The sequence below is a fragment of the Symsagittifera roscoffensis genome, chromosome 7, assembly GCF_963678635.1.
Source record: "Symsagittifera roscoffensis chromosome 7, txSymRosc1.1, whole genome shotgun sequence".
In the NCBI taxonomy this organism is placed as follows: Eukaryota; Metazoa; Xenacoelomorpha; order Acoela; family Convolutidae; genus Symsagittifera; species Symsagittifera roscoffensis.
In genome coordinates this window covers 18,149,491-18,169,052 of record NC_087068.1, presented here as the reverse complement: position 1 = coordinate 18,169,052, position 19,562 = coordinate 18,149,491, and the positions used below count along the sequence as shown (strand labels likewise).

At 37.3% G+C, this 19,562-nt stretch overlaps 1 protein-coding gene and 8 non-coding genes across 9 annotated transcripts in view; 1 reads left to right on the top strand and 8 right to left on the bottom strand.

The window, feature by feature from the left end:
- LOC134851932 (SCO-spondin-like) overlaps positions 1 to 19,562 on the top strand; it is a 116,675-nt gene that overhangs the window by 2,784 nt on the left and 94,329 nt on the right. The window contains exons 7-19 of the mRNA XM_063868207.1: positions 231 to 380; positions 762 to 933; positions 1,277 to 1,428; positions 1,712 to 1,853; positions 2,369 to 2,549; positions 3,094 to 3,217; positions 4,994 to 5,152; positions 5,360 to 5,454; positions 5,886 to 6,007; positions 6,285 to 6,382; positions 6,818 to 7,013; positions 7,553 to 7,826; positions 8,534 to 8,763. Of these exons, the coding sequence (XP_063724277.1) occupies positions 231 to 380; positions 762 to 933; positions 1,277 to 1,428; positions 1,712 to 1,853; positions 2,369 to 2,549; positions 3,094 to 3,217; positions 4,994 to 5,152; positions 5,360 to 5,454; positions 5,886 to 6,007; positions 6,285 to 6,382; positions 6,818 to 7,013; positions 7,553 to 7,826; positions 8,534 to 8,763 (2,095 nt within the window). The remainder of the gene's footprint in view (positions 1 to 230; positions 381 to 761; positions 934 to 1,276; positions 1,429 to 1,711; positions 1,854 to 2,368; positions 2,550 to 3,093; positions 3,218 to 4,993; positions 5,153 to 5,359; positions 5,455 to 5,885; positions 6,008 to 6,284; positions 6,383 to 6,817; positions 7,014 to 7,552; positions 7,827 to 8,533; positions 8,764 to 19,562) is intronic.
- On the bottom strand, positions 14,638 to 14,711 carry Trnai-aau (transfer RNA isoleucine (anticodon AAU)). Its single transcript has one exon. It is a non-coding gene; the product is annotated as a tRNA-Ile (tRNA).
- On the bottom strand, positions 15,263 to 15,336 carry Trnai-aau (transfer RNA isoleucine (anticodon AAU)). Its single transcript has one exon. It is a non-coding gene; the product is annotated as a tRNA-Ile (tRNA).
- Positions 15,592 to 15,665, bottom strand: Trnai-aau (transfer RNA isoleucine (anticodon AAU)). The gene has a single exon. It is a non-coding gene; the product is annotated as a tRNA-Ile (tRNA).
- Positions 16,886 to 16,959, bottom strand: Trnai-aau (transfer RNA isoleucine (anticodon AAU)). Its single transcript has one exon. It is a non-coding gene; the product is annotated as a tRNA-Ile (tRNA).
- Trnai-aau (transfer RNA isoleucine (anticodon AAU)) lies at positions 17,247 to 17,320 on the bottom strand. The gene has a single exon. It is a non-coding gene; the product is annotated as a tRNA-Ile (tRNA).
- Positions 18,541 to 18,614, bottom strand: Trnai-aau (transfer RNA isoleucine (anticodon AAU)). The gene has a single exon. It is a non-coding gene; the product is annotated as a tRNA-Ile (tRNA).
- Positions 18,858 to 18,931, bottom strand: Trnai-aau (transfer RNA isoleucine (anticodon AAU)). The gene has a single exon. It is a non-coding gene; the product is annotated as a tRNA-Ile (tRNA).
- On the bottom strand, positions 19,459 to 19,532 carry Trnai-aau (transfer RNA isoleucine (anticodon AAU)). Its single transcript has one exon. It is a non-coding gene; the product is annotated as a tRNA-Ile (tRNA).

Below are 19,562 nucleotides of genomic sequence, written 5' to 3'. Positions count from 1 at the left end.
CTTTGTTTTTTAAACGTTCTTTAAGCAAATCACTCCCGTTAATTGAATCACTTTGTCGAGCGATAGATATTTGTCCATCAAGGCTCAAATCACAAAAAAAAAATATTGGTTTTCTTGATAAATTATGATTTTGCAGAGAACTATTGTTTTTCATGCTTTCTCTAAAACTAAAATTTTGTTTAAAATTTTTTTTGATGTCATTGTTGATATTTTTTTCCTGTTTAAAATAGGTCCGCGTGTCTGAAGACAGTTCAGCTCTACGTGTACGAGAATGGATTCACGGACAGTAGCAAGAGACTGCATGTCAAACTTGAGGGTGACGCAATCGAGATAGGAGAGGGAGGCCAGTTGTCCGAACCCCTTGGCGCCAGGGCCATGGTGTAAGTTTTTTAGTATCGAAATTTTGGGTTAAAATCGCGAGTATATCAAACTACCGTGTGTCAAAGCGTGAACTACTTGATATTATAGATTTTACAAGCACTGATAAATCCCCTCAAGAAAGCACAAGGCGTTTTCATTTTCTTGTGGAGTCCCCTCCGCAAATGATTTTATAGAACATAAAAGTTTGTATAATGATTCTGAAGATTTTTGTGCATTTCTATTAACTATAAAAACAGTTTTGGATAATTCCAGATTCCTGGGTTTGCAAAATCCAACAAAATTATAACGCTAAGCAATTGGTGAAACTATTTTGAAATTCATTGACCTTCAATGGCACTTTGACTGACCTTGATGACCTCTATGCTTTGTATCTGTTTAAGTTTCAATGATCCTGAGAGCGACTGTTACCGATACGAAGTGGTTCGGCCAAGTGGCACTGAAGGTCTCTACTACAAAGTGATGATCTTCTGCAAGAGCAGAGGTCTCATCTCAATCACATACAACCAGGACAACCACGTGTTCGTCACAGCTGACAGCTCATTCCAAAACTCAGTTAGCAGAATTTGTATTGAACTGATAAATAAGCCGAGAGAGTAATTAACGACGGAAAATTTTTTAAAATTGGCTTCGATCATTCGTTACTGCTTAAAATTTTAAAAAAAAAGCAAAATATTACGTTAAAGCGTTAGCAGAAAAGCAAACTGATTTCGACTTTAAAATGCTGCATTTGCAACTCATTTTTCTCTAGACTCTTAACTTTTCGTTTGAAATAGAAAAGTTTTTTATGGTTTATTTTGAATTTCAGATTTAAGTTTGCATTGTTTTCACGTCGTGAAATTTATTGGATTTAGACCTGTGGAATTGATGTTCACGTGGCGAATTTTATCCATTTTAGCTGGAAGGTCTTTGCGGTATCTACAATGGACACTCAGGGGATGACAAACAGTTCAGAGAGAGCCAGACAGGCTGTGGTTCCCTTCTCAACTGTGCGGAGGGCATCTCAGTCACTGGCAGTGTGCCAGACTTAGAAGTGACCACGTGTCAGACGTAAGTCCACCACACGTGTTTCTAAGGCTATTTTGTCTAATCTCAGAACATTGCAGTGTTGGGTTTCCTAAGCAGGGTAGCTTTTTAAATCCACTTTTTTTTATTCTGCATCAAATTGAATTTCAATGAAAACAGTTTATATGATCTAGTTTAATTTCTAAAAAAAATCATTGCTTCTTGGAATTTCAAAAATGTTGAAAAAATCATTTTCATCTTTTGAAGGATAGCAAAATGCACTAAGTTATCAATACTTTTTGATTCAAAAAGTTTTTGCGTACTTCAGGAATCAGTTCGAATCTGAGATCGACATCTGTGGAAAGATGGACGCAGATGGCAACGAGAACGCCAAGGCCTTCTTCCAGTGCCTCAACGACTACCTTGACCCCAAACTGTTCATCCACCTGTGCGAACAGGACATCTGTCAGGTACAGTTAAATGGGGGCTATTCTCAAGCGCGAAGCACCAAGTTTCCGAAAACTTTCAATGCATCAACAGCCTTTAAACTGTGCAAAACTGACTCAATTTTTTTGCTTTTTTCTTTCGAATTTTGGCAAAAATCTGATTTTGTTTCACTATGGACAAAAAATTGGAATATTGGAACCAAAATTGGTAAAGAATCGGTTCGATAAATTAGAAACTAGAAATTTTGGATGTAACTAATGCTAATGAAATAACTTCAGATATAAGCTGAGTCTTTGCGTCTTTTTTCTATACTTTTTGGGATGCAATGGGGAGTTTTCTATTCGAAAATTTTCTATTTTGTTAAGTTATAATTGTTGTAGCCACTGGTCGTCTTTCGAGGTTCGGGTTTTCTTGGTGGTGATGTTAAGTATACCAATTTAGAGATCAGTAATTGGCTGGCCGTTGAAATCAATAATTTTAAAATTTTCAGAAAATCGGTGTTTTTGAAATAGGAAATCAACACAAATCCTTTTCATAGGCGACCATTGGAACCAGTGACCCGACTCTCAAAGCCAAAGCGGATTGCAGTGTTTTCGAGGCGTATGTTTTGGAAGCACTGAACAAGATTGCGGCCGCAGAGGGCAAGGGGAAAGTGGACGAGTGCATCGCCACTTTGGGAGGTGCCAGCTGGCAAGCGGCTGTGGGACTCGACAAATGCTGTAAGTTCACTCAATTCTTCAAAGGCGAGAGTCAATCGTGTGCTCTCATTCCAAGTATCGAATTGTTGTCATGATCTTTCGAAGAGTTGTGTCGGTAGTATGCTGCTGTTTATTTGTGTACTACTGCGGTACAGTTTGTTTGAATCTTTTTCTTTTGAAATGTATAGAAATTTGGAATTACGGTGTTCTGAGATGTTTCAATGTTGACCACCTGTTGAACGAATGCTCAAAACTTTTTCACCTCTCGAAATAGAAATAAAAGTCGAAATCAGCTCACACATGAAGAAATTATACGTATTGGAACAAAATATGGCAATACTGTTTTTCGGTCATCTGAAATTAACGTAAAACTGCTCATTTGGACGTCGAAAATCAACTTTTTGCTCATTTCGACAGGCGGGGACCATTTCAACATAAGAAAAGAGAAACTTAAATCCAACGTCGAAATGAGCAGTTTGAGGTTATTTAACTTCGTTCAGATTCGTTGAGCGAAAAAGATATTGCCAACAACTTGACGTTGACTATATTTGAAATCTGTTTTCAGTGGTTGGCAAGACGTGTTCGGGTTCTCTGAAGTACAAAACGAGTGTGAATCTGTGCAAATTTGGCAGCTGTGACGAAGTCAATCACTTCCACTCCAACGACACCTACATGGCATTCTGCGACAGGTAAACTCGACTATGTAAAATTCTGAGCTGATTTAAGTTATCCGGACAAAACGAACGAAAATGGAAAACTTGAACGTTTTTTTTTCAGTTAGATATTCACTTGAAAATTGGCTTTTATTTCATTTGCTCTATACCATTCAACTTTCATCAATTTGCTGTTCCGACAATCTCGAGGAGTGGACAGAAAATATAGATTAAGAGCTTTTTTCCAGCCAATGTTGACCACTTCAAGGAAAGCTCGTAGGGTGCCAAATTTGGTAATATATCAAAGCTCTTTTAGTCGTGATTCAGATGCGAAAAGCAATTTGAAAAAATTCTTACGCAGTCAAGAAAAAATGGTTCGAAAATTATTGGTTTCCGACTACTTTAGACAAAATTTGATGAGAGACTGACCTCCCAATTTATTTGTACTTTAACTGTTCCAGCATTTGAGAAATTAGGAGGAACATTGTATTTGGGTGTTTTGGTTTTTTCTTTTTCTTTGCTTTCCACACAAAATCATGTACGCATAATCGTTGGATTAGGTTGTTTGATATATCATATTAAAACCCATTCAGTCTTGATTCGACAGACATTATTATTATTTTTAAATTCTCAGTGTCGAGAAAAGCCAGTTTGAAATTTTTGATTTTTGGTCCAATTTCAAGGTGATAAGTTGAGGCTGAGCAGGCTTACAAAAGCTTATTTATGCTGAAATTAAGCCGTAAAAACTTAGTTTTACTCGCGTTAAGTTAGTTTTTGGTGTTTTCTAGCGCCAATCCGGGATTCAAAAATTTCAAAATTCAAAAATTTTCTGCAAAAAAATTTGAATTTTTTTTCGTTGTTTAACGAATTTTTTTCTTTTTTATTGTCATTTCTCTACACAAACTTTTTTCCAATTGGCCTATTTTACTATGAATGTCAAATATACCCAAGTTCTTTTTTTTCGTTCAGATCCTTGCCTTCTATCATATCACACCACGCAGAAAAAGCTACACTAATTTGAGTTTTTTTTTTGCTAAGACTATGGTCGGAACATTCTGTGCTACTTGCACAGTAACCGGCTATCCTTGTTTTATTATAGTCTTACATTTACTTATTCTGACTTCTCATTTTTTCACCTCATTCAGTCACCCTTAACTTTAAAAAAAATTGTATAAACTTGACTACCTTAATGGTTCCGACTCGAAATCAGTTAAATTGAAGAGCACTTTAAAAAGATTGAGTGTGATATCAGATTGAATTATATTCCGCTTGATTGGGGTTCCCAAAAGCTATTTTGAAAATTATAAAAAAAAAATTTGTATAAAATTTGTTTTGCCCAATGATTGCAGCCAAGGGAACATTGGGTCCTACGTTTGCTGCAACCAGCTTATAAAACAATTATTTCACTGAAGTTACTGGAGTTTTACATTCAGCATTACTTTTGTAATTATTCCGACGAGTGAAAGTGGAGAGGAGCTCTGTCTCCGGGTGTTGTTTTTTTTTATTTTATTCAAATTCTGGCACCACAAATAATCATTAGTTTGGATCGAGTGAGGTATCATTATAGATACCCATAAGTTGTTATTCACATTTAAAAGTTTCCAAAATTTTGATTGAATGTCAAGAAAATCCGTTTAATTTTTTTTTGTTTTTCAGTTTCAGTTCGAGCGAATAAAGCGGGCGAGCAGGCTATGAAGTTTTTCAGTGTCACTAGGAAAAACATTTCACAAAAACAAACAAAATTTTTTAAAAAATTTGTCCTGGTCATTCTGTACTACTCGTACTGCAACCGGATTTCCTTGCTTTGTTTAGGACTGTGCTGGACGGGTGTGAGTGTGAGGACTCCTCCTTCTACCTCAACTCTCAGGAGAGTGACATGTGCACCAGTCTGGAGGACTGCAAGTGCAAGGGACAGGACGGAGACATGGTCGACAACGGGGCTGTGTGGACTGTGGGAAATGTACTCACTTTGTAAGCACTGCTAACTTCTTCGATTCTTTATATACATAGTTGGAACTTATTGTCAGTCGCACAGAATTTTTGAACTGTTTTTTTTTGAGCTCATGAGACTAGATTTATTTACTTAGAAATCCCCTTGACCTGTTGTGCCTACTTAAGAATATTTCGTTTTTTTTTTGCGTTACGTAAGCGTTGCATAAAACTTTTTGATGTTGTCAGTTACTGTGAGGATGGTGTGACCAAAGTGAATGACTCTTGTCCGAGTGAGGATGACGTCATTGTCGAGTGTGCGGGAGAACTAGTCTACAAATCAGGTCAGTGTTAAGTTCCCTTTTTCACTGCTTACTTTGTATTTTGAGCTTTTTCTAGAAAGTACACACATACGATTGAAAAGAAAAAACACAAATAGCCGCATTCATGGTAACATAATAGAAATACTTCAACTAATCTATCATTTGGATCCAAAGTTAATGTTTGCATATCAGAATCATCATCTATTTAAGAATCATCATCTATTTTCAGAACAGAATCATCATCTCTTTATTACAGAATCATCATAATCTTTTAGGGGCAAAAAATCAGGACTTATGGCCTGTTGATGCTCCTAGGTAGACTATTATTATTGGTCTTCCTTGATTTAGTTCTATGAATTTGTACAATGTGATTGATTTTTGTAATCCCTACTGAAATATAAATAAATAAACCTATCATTATCAGTTTCCATCTCACTTTTCTCTGTGTTCAGACTTCAACTCGTGCCAGAAGACGTGTGCGGATGTGCAGCTGGGAACACTTCACCACTCCTTCTGCGAGGAGGCAGACAGAATCCCATGTGGATGTGTGTGTCCAGAGGGAAAGGTCATGGTTGTAAGTAGTCCATGCAGTTAGTGTTATGGCCATCAATCAAAATGAAAACCATCTATTTTTTTTAAATAGGGAATATTTTTATTGTCTAATTTGGTATAGTCACGTTATTGTATATGGTGGGTGCAAATTAGGTCCAACTTGTAAAACCAGTTAGTTAATTTCTGAAAACTTAAAAAGTCTATGAAAGTTTTTTCTTTCACTAGTTAATTTTAGTTTTGTTGGCTTTCGAGCCCGTTGTCATGAGCTGAAAAATTACTTTAAAATGTGTCTTTTTAAGCACTTGGGCACCAGTGGTGACGTGGCCTGTGTGGAACCAGTGGACTGTCCTTGCTTCTACGACGGGGTAGACTATGCCAGTGGAGAGGACCACGCATTGTAAGTTGGGCTCTGTGAAAAGACGGTTTTGATAAGTAAATTAATCCGTTAAGTTTGGGAACGGTAATGTAGAATATTAGTCGGAGACAATGAAATAGCGGTCATCCGGAGGTGACAGACAACTCCGATCGTTAAATACCAGTTAGCGCCAGACAGATAGATTAACTAGATTGCAACAACTTAGAATGAAACTGAAATCAAACTGTGAACTAATTTAATCACTATGACAGCTCCTTAGTTTGTAGCCATAGCCTAATCACTTCAAAATGCTTCCAATTTTTCTTTGAATGAACATGTTCAACACATCAACCGGCTACTCCTGTTAATTTAAGCTATTTTATTTTAAATGTTAAAATTAATTTGCTTTACTATTTTGGATAGTAACAGATTAGTAAGAGAATAGTAATCTGTACTGATTATGCTTCTCTGTTTTAGTGGCTGTGCAGTGTGCAGTTGTGTGAGTGGGGGTTGGGACTGCGACTACTCCGCCTGTCAGGCAGTCTGCTCCCTCAACGGGGAGAGTCACGTGAGGTCATTCGATCAACTCCAGTACAGTCACCAGGGGGTGTGTCAGTATGCGGCCATGAGGGTCCACAAGGAGGGCACACAGGGACCCATCGCAACTATTTTGGTAAGTTCAATTAACTCAACTAGTTCAAGTGCAGTTTGCGAGTTGTTAGTTTGTAAATTAGTCTTTTTATCTCGTCTTTTAAGGCTGTTTTAGTTTCAGACCATTCTTATTCAATCTAAATGACCCGAAAAGGTCGCTTTAGCATTTTATATAAACAGCTGTCGTGTCCCTGATAAAATTCCACATAAGATTTGATGTTTTTTTTTTCTGGTCTGGGCAGTTTCTACTGGTATTCTAGCGCCTCGAACCAGTGACATTTTAATTGAAAGCTTGATGCACTACCTATTTTGCTACCGCTTAAAGCTGATCCAGTAAAATTAAAGGAGAACGAAGACGAAGTATGATGAGTGCCTCCGTCTTTCTTGCCTTTTTCATACAGTCCAGTTTAAAAAAAACAGTCTGTAACAACTCAAAAACTTGCCATTTTTCTACGTAAGTTATTTGGACCATCCTCTATTCTTAGTCATTTTACTGCTCGAAGGTCTTTTCATAATTACTCACTTATACGATTTTTTTTCTTCATTTTTTCTTTCTTTTAGTCCAATAACCAGCTCTGTGGAACAGCCGGACTAATCTGTGCCAAAGAGATCAGCGCCCGTTTCAGTCCGGGTCCCGGATCAGGCCTCGAACTGACCTTGAGGAGAAACAGCCGACCAAATATCAACGGGGCTTTCATGCCGGCAGATGAAGATGTTTTGACTGTTGATCGACCTGACATGACCTTTTCTATCGTGTACAGAAATGATTTCGACACTTTTGTGACTTACAATGATAAGAACAGCGGATTCAACGTAACACTGAGATGGGACGGAAGTAAGTCCGCAAAATTGTAACAAATAGTGTTTGAAAAAATTACGTAAGAGAGAAAAATCAAGATTTTTGATTGATGAGCAGAATATTGTCTCTGTCTCACCAATATTTTGAAATTCTATCGATTAACTTTATCATAAATCATTATTTTTTTAACAAAAACATTGGTCACTCTATCGTTTAAGTACCTACTATCCAGTCTCCGACTATTTCGCATTAAAAATAGATATAATGATACAGTCTTCCCCTCTACTTTATTCCGAGAGGATAAAAAAATCACGGTTTAAAATTATAAAGTATGTCGAATAAACGTGAACATACTATACTATACTGGTGGCATTGTGTCGCTTCGGTAGTGATGGTACCCAGCAAGCATATGATTGCTAGTTCAAATCGCTCGTGCGCAGCAATTTGCAAGATGAGCTCTTGCAAATAAGTCTTAGCTCAATGGGCGCTCGGGTCAACTTAAATAATTTAACTCCAGATTAGGCTTCGGGGTTAGTTGACATTAATTTTTTTTAAATGTCTACCGTCGTAATCTGTTATTTTGACATGCCATTTTCGGTTTTTTTTTTCTTAAAAAACCTCAGCTGATGAATGTTTAGTTTTATGCCAAACGCTCATTTTAAAGTTAATATGTTACAAAGCCATCAATGTTGTGCCGGATATATCTGGCTCCCCCAGATAATTAATGTTCCCTGTTTCTTTAGGTACCCGAGCAGCTATATTGGTGGATAGGCGATTCCAGTCCTCTTCCTCTGGAAGCGATTTCACCTTCTCCGGTCTGTGTGGAGACTTCAACGGGAGACCAGGAGATGACATCAACGATGCCGGGGTGACTGACTCCAGTGCCATCTCCGAGTTTGTCAGCAGTCACATTGTGGACACTTGTAGTGACCCTCCGAGTGAATCTACCGACGATGAGACAGTCATGTGTAGGGTAAGTTGTTTTCAGTTTTGATTCAATTCAACAACGCTGCGAAAATCTAAATTGAAGGGACTCTCAAAAAATTAATGATTTTTCTCAAGATTGATTGTCTTTATTTGTGATTATTCTTTTAATCGATCACTGTTTATGTTAGTAATCAAAACAACTTCACAATGCAAAAACGATGTATTGCAACCGAGTACTAGACTTAAAGTGTTTTCTCGTTGGAAACGCTGTTCACAGTATAGTTAAATTCAGGAATAGTAAAGGCCTTTCAAGACTTTAACTGGACTTTCAGTTCAACCCCATTTGTGTTTATATAATTTGCGGATTGGTGTAGAGGATAGGTATCCGAAAGATATATGCGACAAATTCCCTCGTTGGGAGTCTGGATGATAACGTTTGTCGCAATTTCCGGCAACCATCTATAAATTATGGTTTTTTGCTTTTTGAAGGCTAGTATTTTTCATTTGAAATTCAAACGGATTGTTTTTCTTAACGGATTTATCGTTAGAACCGGCTTGAAATTATTTCAAAAGGCCTGATTTCTACCTTCATATCGAGGGAGTTGTTAAAATGATTTTTTTCCGACTAAAAAACAGCCAGCTTAATTGCCGATTTCTATTTTTTCGATAGTTTAAATTGAGCAATAACTAGAACTGTTCTAAGTAACTCCTCGAATTCTTGATAGAACAATTGCTTATGAAAGACTTTTTTAACACTAGCGTCAGCTTAGTGTATTATTACAAACCCTCTTTTTTCTAACCTAATGTTTGTGCCACTTTTGCGGCATCTTTACAGCTTTTTGATAGCATGTGCTTTGACATTAGAATAGTTATAAGTTAACACAGTTGATGCAATTTCAATTCATCAACTCAAACGAAAAAAGCTATTTGTTTCAAACTAAATAACAATCATTAAACTTGATTTCAGAAATTTTCGAACTCAATATATCTCGCAATTTTTGAAAAGCATAATTTATATATAATGTGGCTTCATGCTTTATGTGTGCTACATGCTAAATTAGCATGGGTGCCTTCAGCTTGTTATATTTCAAGTGATTAGTTGCAAAACTCTGTCCTTTTGTATTTGGTGCCACTTTTGCTGAATGACATTGGCAATTTATAAGCAAATGTAGCTGATTTCTTTGTGACTAGTGTTTTTTGGTGGTTAAGCGTGCATAGCTGAGAGGTTAGTGCGTGAGTTATGAAATCTATAGATTGCAGTAGGTTGCAGATCGAATCTTAGACCTAGCCGAATTTTTACTAATTCGAGGCCTATTTCTTTTTTTTCTGTTGCATCACTTTCTAGAGCTGCTTTTGGTTCTCGCTAGTGATTGCGAAGCGAAGATTCGCCTCTATATTTCATTTTTTTTTACCACAACAACGTTCATTAGAACGTTCCTTGCGTTTCTTTCATTAGTGTAAAAAACTTAACTTATAAAAGGTAACGTTGTTTTTGTCTTTGAATTAAACTTAAACTTTGTTGGTTCACATTTGATTTTTCGCGACTGGACTTTAACTTTCTTCGTAAATTATTTCGAATTCATTTTTTTAATAAGGAAGGCTTGTTTTTCTCTCCAATTCCAATTGAGATTTTGAATTGGGTTTTTATTTTAAGATTTCAAAGTGGAATAAAAATGTTTTTTTTTTTGTTGATGCTAGCTTCTCCAAAAAGCTGAAAGTTCTCTTTTTTTTCTCCAATATTAGTGAATCATAAAAGATCCTTGAAATTAATAGGGTTTACTCCCTTAACTTGGTCATTGGTTTGATAGAAAACCTGTATCTTTCTCTTTGTTCAATTATTTGAGTTTTTTTTTTGAAACAGCTCTTCCCGATAAATTTTTTCTAAAGTATTGATGAAAAGTATTGCGGTTTTTCCAGAAGCTCTTTCTCATATAATGAAAGTGATTTTTTGATTCACACTCAAAAAGATTCAATCTATGCCTTTTCTTCTGGAAGTTATGGCTATTGTCACGCTCGAACTGTCGACCCTCGCGTTATTGCTTGATGCGATAATTGACTGAGTTATGCTACCTGCTGTAGGGGTTACTTCATAACTTGAAGATCGAGTTGAAGAAAGTTTTTTGATGTTTTAATGTTTGATGTTTTTCCAAACGGTTCTTCGGAAGATAAGTTTTCCAAAAAATAGATTCTATAACAATTGCTGCTTCTCTGCTTTTTCTTGAAGTTCTTTCTTCAGTAGTTGAAACTTTTTTGTTCGCAGTATGAAAAAGAATATGTCTATGCGTTGCTCTCGCGGGAAACCTCAGCCACATGCAGCTCTATTTTTTAAACTTTGCCTTACTAGCACAATGCTCGAGCGGCCTTCTGATGGACTGAATTTACAACATCATCAGTGGTTTGATAGAAACTTTGTATCTTCTCTGAGTTTGTTTGTCTGATTTTTTTTTCGAAACGGTTCCTCCGAATAGAACTTTTTTAAAATTATTTTCTTTGAAATATGCTGCTTCTCTGCGTTTTTTCCAGAAGCTTCTTTTTCAGATTTTTGAAGTTATTTTTCTTCGCTCTGGCAAAAGAAGGTTGTCTGTGCTTTTCCCTTGCGTGAACGTTTGGCTACAGACAGGTTCGAACTGTCGACCATTGCGGTGTTAGCCAGGTGCTGAAGCCGACTGTGCTACGTGGCCCACTGTAGTGCTGTAGGGTTGACTTCACACATTGATGAAAAGTTTCTATCGTGTCTGAGTTTAATTATTTGCTGTTATTCGAATTAAGTAGATACTGTTCTTGCCACTTGGCCACAGGACAAAGCGGTAGCGGCAGAGATTTGCGCCCCGGCAGAACCTTCTTTTTCAAAATAGATACAATTGAACAAAAACTTCCGTTAAAAATTGAATTGTCGGACTTTCGTTTGTCTGCTGAAGTTTGTTCAGGTCAGTTGTCACATCACAATCTTTCTTGTGCTGTAGACAACTATGACGGTAACTTCAAATTCAGTTTTTTTTGTAATTTCAGCGAAGATTTGAAACCTTTAAAGTTTTTTTATAAAACCAGTTTGTTCAGGTACTTTTTTACAGACATGTTCGAACTAACGACCCTCGCGTTATTAACACAATGCTCTAACCCTGTGAGCTATGCGGCTTGTTGTATGATAGACTTCACATCTTTATGATTCTTTTGATGAGAAGCTTAATTTTCTCGGCGTTTTTATTTTTGATTTTTTCGAAACGGCCTTTCAAAAAGAAGATTTTCAAATTTAGTTGTGATGAAAATTGCTGCTTTTCTGCGTTTTCTCCAGAAAATTTTTCTTCAGAAGCTGAAAATGTTTTTTTTAAGTTGTCGTGTCATAAAGGATATAATTGTGCCCTTCTATCGCGAGACGCATTGGCCACATAGACAGGCTCGAACTGTCGGCTCTCGCGTTAGTAGCACGATGCGTTAACCGACTGAGCTACACGGCCTGCTGTAGGTTTGACTTCACAAGTTTATGATCCTTTTGATGAGAAACTTGTAACTTCTCTCAGTTTATTCATTTGATGATTTTCGGAACGTCGTCTTCAAAAGCAAGATTTTTAAAACTAGTATTGAAGAAACTAGTTTTTCTGCGTTTTCCCCGAAACTCTTTCCTCAGAAGTTCAAATACTTTTTTTTTTAAATCACCGTTTCATAAAGAGTGTCTATGCCTTTCTCTTGAGGAAATCCTTGGCCACCGATAGGCTCGAACTGTCTACTCTCGCGTATTTAGCCCGATGCTCCAACCGTCTGAGCTATGCGGCCTGCTGTAGGGTAGGTAGAATTCACATTTTTATTGTCGTTTTGATGAGAGGCTTATAACTTCTCTGCTTTTTTGTATTTGATCTTTTCGAAACGGCTATTCCGAAAAGAAGATTTTAAAATTTAGTTGTATTGAAAACTGCAGCTTTTCTGCGTTGTTCCAGAAGTTTTTCCTTCAAGTTTTTGTTCGTCGTGTCATAACGAGTTTAATTATGTTTTTCTTTCACGGTAGGCATTGGCCACAGACACTCTCGAATTGTCGACCATCGCATTATAGAACGCTGGTCTAACTGTCTGCGCTATGCGGCCGTTCGTAGGGTTGACTTCACAACTTTATAGTCTTATTGATGGGAAACCTGTAATTTCTCTGAGTTTATATATTTGCTGTTTTTCGAAACGTCATCTTTGAAGAAAGATATATAAAATTAGTTTCGATGAAAACTGATGCTTTACTGCGTTTTTTCCAGAAGTTGAGTTTCAGAAACTTCTAGTTTTTATGAATTTTTTTATTTGATGGTTTCGAAACGGCTATTCCGTGGAGAAGGTTTTTAATTCATTTGTGTTGGAAACTGCTGTTCTTCTGCGTTTTTTCCTGAAATTTTTTTTTCTTCAGTGTTAAAATAGTTGTTTTTTAGTTCTTCGTGTCATTGAATATAATCATTCCATTGTCTCGCGTGAAGCAGTGGCCACAGAGAGGCTCCAACTGTCGACTTTCGCTATATTAGCGCGATGGTATCGCCGACTGAGCTCTGCGGCCTACTGTAAGGTAGATTTCACAACTTTATCATCCTTTTCATGAAAAACTTTATTATGTGATATTTTTCGAAATGTCTTCTACGAAAAGAAGCCTTCCAAAATTCGTTATAAAGAAACTGCGGTTTTTCTGCGTTTGTTCCAGGAAATTTTTTTCAGAAGTTTTTTTTTAAACTCGTAGTGCCATCAAGATTACATTCGTTCCTATCTTTTGTGGGAAGCATTGACCACAGACAGGCGCGATTTGCGGCCTGATGTAAAGTAGACTTCAAAAATTTATCATCGTAATGATGCGAAACCTAATTTCTCTGTAGGTTTCATTTGATTTTTATAAAACGGCTGTTTGAAAAGAAGATTTTTAATTTATTTGTGATGAAAACTGCTGCTCTTCTACGATTGTTTTGTTTTAATTCGTTTTTTTAATGAATTCTTCGTGTCATAAAGAATATTATCATTTCGTTGTCTCGCGGTCAGCACTGGCGACAGACAGGCTCGAACTCTCGACCCCTCGCGCTATTAGCACGATGCTCTATGCAGCCTCGTCTAGCGTAGAATTCACTACTTTATCATCGTAATGATGAGAAATCTAAGTTCTCTTTAGATTTTTATTTAATGTTTTTGAAACCGCTATTCCGAAAAAATTTATTTTTAATTTAGTTGTGATGAAAATTGCTGCTCTTCTGCGTTTTTCCTGAAGTTTTCTCTCCTCAGAGTTGAATTTTTTTTTCATTCGTGTCATAAAAATAGCATCATTTCGTTGTCTCGCGTGAAGAATTGGCCACAGACAGGCGCGAATTCTAGACCCTTGCGTTATTAGCACGATGTTCTTGCCGACTGAGCTATGCGGCCTGGTGTAGCGTAGAATTCACAACTATATGATCGTAATGATCAGAAACTTCTAACTTCTCTGAAGTTTTATATTTGATACTTCCGAAACAGCTATTCCAAAAAGAAGGTATTCAATTTAGTTGTAATGAAAACTGCTGCTGTTCGCGTTTTTACTGAAGTTTTTTTTCTTCAGATTTAAAAATGTTTTTTTTTTGTCGTGTCAAAAAGAAAATTATCCTCTTTCTGTCGCGGGAAGCTTTGGCCACAGACAGGTTCAAACTGTCGACCCACGCGTTAATTGGACGTTGCGCTAACCGACTGAGCTATGCGGCCTACTGTACTGGGGACATCACAACTTCATAATCTTCTGTTATTGTAACCTTGTAACCTCTCTGCGTTTGTTCACTTGAGGTTTTTCGAAACGTCTTCTTCAAAAAAAAGACTTCTAAAATTCGTTATGAAGAAACTCTGGCTTTTCTGCGTTTTTTTTTTCCAGAAAATTTTTCGTCAGAAATTGTATTTTTTTGTCGTGCCATAAAATATAATCAATTCGTTCTCTCGCGATAAACATTGGCCGCAGACAGGCTTGAACTGTCGACCCTCGCGTTATTAGCACGATGATCTAACCGACTGAGCTATGCGGACTGAAGTATTTGGGACTTCACAATTTTATGATCTTATTGATGAGACACTTGTAACTTCTCTGAATATATTTACTTGAGGTTTTTCGAACCATCTTCTTCTCCAAGAGAATACTTTTAAAATTTGTTATGAAGAAACTCTGGCTTTTCTTTGTTTTTTTTTTCCAGAAACTTTTTTGTCAGAAATTGTATTTTTTCGTCGTGTCATAAAATAAAATCAATTCGTTCTCTCGCGGGAAGAATTGACCACAGACAGGCTCGAACTGTCGACCCTCGCGTTATTAGCAAGTTGCTCTAACCGACTGGCTATGCGGCCTGCTGTAATTGGGACTTCACAACTTTAAGGTCTTAATGATGAGAAACTTGTAACTTCTCTGCGTTTTTTACTTTGAGGTTTTTCGAAACGTTTTCTTCTTGAAAAAAAGATTTCTAAAATTCGTTAGAAACTCTGGCTTTTCTGCGTTTTTTTTCCAGAAATTTTCTCGTCAGAAGTTAAATTTTTTAAATCGTCGTGTCATAAAGAAAAGACTATTTCATGTGGCTCGCGGGAAGCATTGCCCACAGACAGGCTCGAACTGTCGACCCTCGCATTATTAGCACGATGCTCTAACCGACTGAGCTATGCGGCCTACTGTTCTGGGGACTTCACAACTTCATAATCTTCTGCTGTTGTAACCTTGTAACCTCTTTGCGTTTGCTCACTTGAGGTTTTTCGAAACGTCTTCTTCAAAAATCTTCTTCTTCAAAAAAAGACTTCTAAAATTTGTTATGAAGAAACTCTGGCTTTTCTGCGTTTTGTTTTCCAGAAAGTTTTTCGTCAGAAGTTGAATGGTTTCTCGTCTTGTCATGAAAATATAATCAATTCTTTCTCTCGCGGGAAGCTTTGGCCACAAACAGGCTCGAACTGTCGACCCTCGCGTTATTAGCACGATGCTCTAACCGACCGAGCTATGTGGCCTGCTGTACTGGGGACTTCACAACTCTATGATCTTATTGATGAGACACTTGTAACTTCTTTGAAGTTTTTTTTAAAACTTGTAGTGCCATCAAGATTACATTAGTTCCCATCTTTAGTGGGAAACATTGACCACAGACAGGCGCGATTTGTTGACCCTTGCATTACTTGCACGATGCTCTAACCGACTGAGCTATGCGGCCTGATGTAACTTAGACTTCAAAACTTTATCATCGTAATGATGAGAAACCTAACTTCTCTATATGTTTCATTTGATTTTTATGAAGCGGCTGTTTGAAAAGAAGATTTTTAAATTATTTGTCATGAAAACAGCTGCTCTTCTACGGGTTTTTTTCCTGAACTTCTCTCTTCAAAGTTGAAATTGATTTTTTTAAATTCGTTTTTTTTAATGAATTTTTTGTGTCATAAAGAATATAATCATTCCGGTGTCTCGCGGGCAGCACTGGCGACAGACAGGCTCGAACTCTCGACCCCTCGCGCTATTAGCACAATGCTCTAACCGACTGAGCTATGCGGCCTCGTCTAGCGTAGAATTCACTACTTTGTCATCGTAATGATGAGAAATCTAAGTTCTCTTTAGATTTTTATTTAATGTTTTTGAAACCGCTATTCCGAAAAAAATATATTTTTAATTTAGTTGTGATGAAAATTGCTGCTCTTCTGGGTATTTCCTGAAGTTTTCTCTCCTCAGAGTTGAAATTTTTTTTTATTCGTGTCATAAAAATAGCATCATTTCGTTCTCTCGCGTGAAGAATTGGCCACAGACAGGCTCGAATTCTGGACCCTTGCGTTATTAGCAAAATGTTCTTGCCGACTGAGCTATGCGCCTGGTGTAGCGTAGAATTCACAACTATATCATCGTAGTCATGAGAAACTTCTAACTTCTCTGAAGTTTTATTTTTGATGCTTTCGAACAGCTATTCCAAAAAGAAGGTGTTCAATTTAGTTGTAATGAAAACTGCTGCTGTTCGCGTTTTTACTGAAGTTTTTTCTCTCCAGATTTAAAAATGTTTTTTTTTTCTGTCGTGTCATAAAGAAAATTATTCTCTTTCTGTTGCGGGAAGCATTGACCACAGACAGGAGCGATTTGTCGACCCTTGCATTACTTGCACGATGCTCTAACCAACCGAGCTATTGTAAGTTAAATTTTTTTTCGTCGTGTCATAAAAATATAATCAATTCTTTCTCTCGCGAGAAAGCATTGGCCACAGACAGTCTCGACATGTCGACCCTCGCGTTATTAGCACGATGCTCTAACCGACTGAGCTATGCGGCCTGCTGTACTGGGGACTTCACAACTTTATGATCCTGTTGATGAGACACTTGTATTTTCTCTGCGTGTTTCAACTTGAGGTTTTTCGAAACGTCTTCTTCTTCAAAAAATAGGCTTCTAAAATTCGTTATGAAGAAACACTGGCTTTTCTGCGTTTTTTTCCAGAAAATTTTTTGTCAGAAGCTGATTTTTTAAATCGTCTTGTTTTCCAGAAAGTTTTTCGTCAGAAGTTGAATGGTTTCTCGTCTTGTCATGAAAATATAATCAATTCTTTCTCTCGCGGGAAGCATTGGCCACAAACAGGCTCGAACTGTCGACCCTCGCGTTATTAGCACGATGCTCTAACCGACCGAGCTATGTGGCCTGCTGTACTGGGGACTTCACAACTCTATGATCTTATTGATGAGACACTTGTAACTTCTTTGAAGTTTTTTTTAAAACTTGTAGTGCCATCAAGATTACATTAGTTCCCATCTTTAGTGGGAAACATTGACCACAGACAGGCGCGATTTGTTGACCCTTGCATTACTTGCACGATGCTCTAACCGACTGAGCTATGCGGCCTGATGTAACTTAGACTTCAAAACTTTATCATCGTAATGATGAGAAACCTAACTTCTCTATATGTTTCATTTGATTTTTATGAAGCGGCTGTTTGAAAAGAAGATTTTTAAATTATTTGACATGAAAACAGCTGCTCTTCTACGGGTTTTTTTCCTGAACTTCTCTCTTCAAAGTTGAAATTGATTTTTTTAAATTCGTTTTTTTTAATGAATTTTTTGTGTCATAAAGAATATAATCATTCCGGTGTCTCGCGGGCAGCACTGGCGACAGACAGGCTCGAACTCTCGACCCCTCGCGCTATTAGCACAATGCTCTAACCGACTGAGCTATGCGGCCTCGTCTAGCGTTGAATTCACTACTTTGTCATCGTAATGATGAGAAATCTAAGTTCTCTTTAGATGTTTATTTAATGTTTTTGAAACCGCTATTCCGAAAAAAATATATTTTTAATTTAGTTGTGATGAAAATTGCTGCTCTTCTGGGTAATTCCTGAAGTTTTCTCTCCTCAGAGTTGAAATTTTTTTTTATTCGTGTCATAAAAATAGCATCATTTCGTTCTCTCGCGTGAAGAATTGGCCACAGACAGGCTCGAATTCTGGACCCTTGCGTTATTAGCAAAATGTTCTTGCCGACTGAGCTATGCGCCTGGTGTAGCGTAGAATTCACAACTATATCATCGTAGTGATGAGAAACTTCTAACTTCTCTGAAGTTTTATTTTTGATGCTTTCGAACAGCTATTCCAAAAAGAAGGTGTTCAATTTAGTTGTAATGAAAACTGCTGCTGTTCGCGTTTTTACTGAAGTTTTTTCTCTCCAGATTTAAAAATGTTTTTTTTTTCTGTCGTGTCATAAAGAAAATTATTCTCTTTCTGTTGCGGGAAGCATTGACCACAGACAGGAGCGATTTGTCGACCCTTGCATTACTTGCACGATGCTCTAACCAACCGAGCTATTGTAAGTTAAATTTTTTTTCGTCGTGTCATAAAAATATAATCAATTCTTTCTCTCGCGAGAAAGCATTGGCCACAGACAGTCTCGACATGTCGACCCTCGCGTTATTAGCACGATGCTCTAACCGACTGAGCTATGCGGCCTGCTGTACTGGGGACTTCACAACTTTATGATCCTGTTGATGAGACACTTGTATTTTCTCTGCGTGTTTCAACTTGAGGTTTTTCGAAACGTCTTCTTCTTCAAAAAATAGACTTCTAAAATTCGTTATGAAGAAACACTGGCTTTTCTGCGTTTTTTTTCCAGAAAATTTTTTGTCAGAAGCTGATTTTTTAAATCGTCTTGTCATAAAGAATAGACTATTTTATCTGGCTCGCGGGAAGCATTGACCACAGACAGGCTCGAACTGTCGACACTCGCGTTATTAGCACGATGCTCTAACCGACTGAGCTATGCGGCCTACTGTACTGAGGACTTCACAACTTTTTGATCTTATTGATGAGACACTTGTAACTTCTCTGCGTTTGTTTACTTGAGGTTTTTCCAAACGTGTTCTTCTTAAAAAAAAACTCAGGCTTTTTGCGTTTTATTTTCCGGAAAGTTTTTCGTCGATTTTTTTTTAATCGTGTCATAAAGAATAGACTATTCCATCTGGCTCTAGGGAAACCTTGATCACAGACAGTCTCGAACTGTCGACCCTCGCGTTATTAGCACGTTGCTCTAACCGACTGGCTATGCGGCCTGCTGTAATGGGGACTTCACAACTTTAAGGTCTTACTGATGAGAAACTTGTAACTTCTCTGCGTTTTTTTTACTTGAGGTTTTTCGAAACGTATTCTTCTTCAGAAAAAGATTTCTAAAATTTTTTATGAAGAAACTCTGGCTTTTCTGCGTTTTTTCCCAGAATTGTTTTCGTCAGAAATAGAATTTTTTTAAAATCGTCTTGTCATAAAGAATAGATTATATCATCTGGCTCGCTGGAAGAATTGACCACAGACAGGCTCGATTTGTCGACCCTCGCGTTATTAGCACGATGCTCTAACCGACTGAGCTATGCGGCCTGCTGTACTTGGGACTTCACAACTCTATTA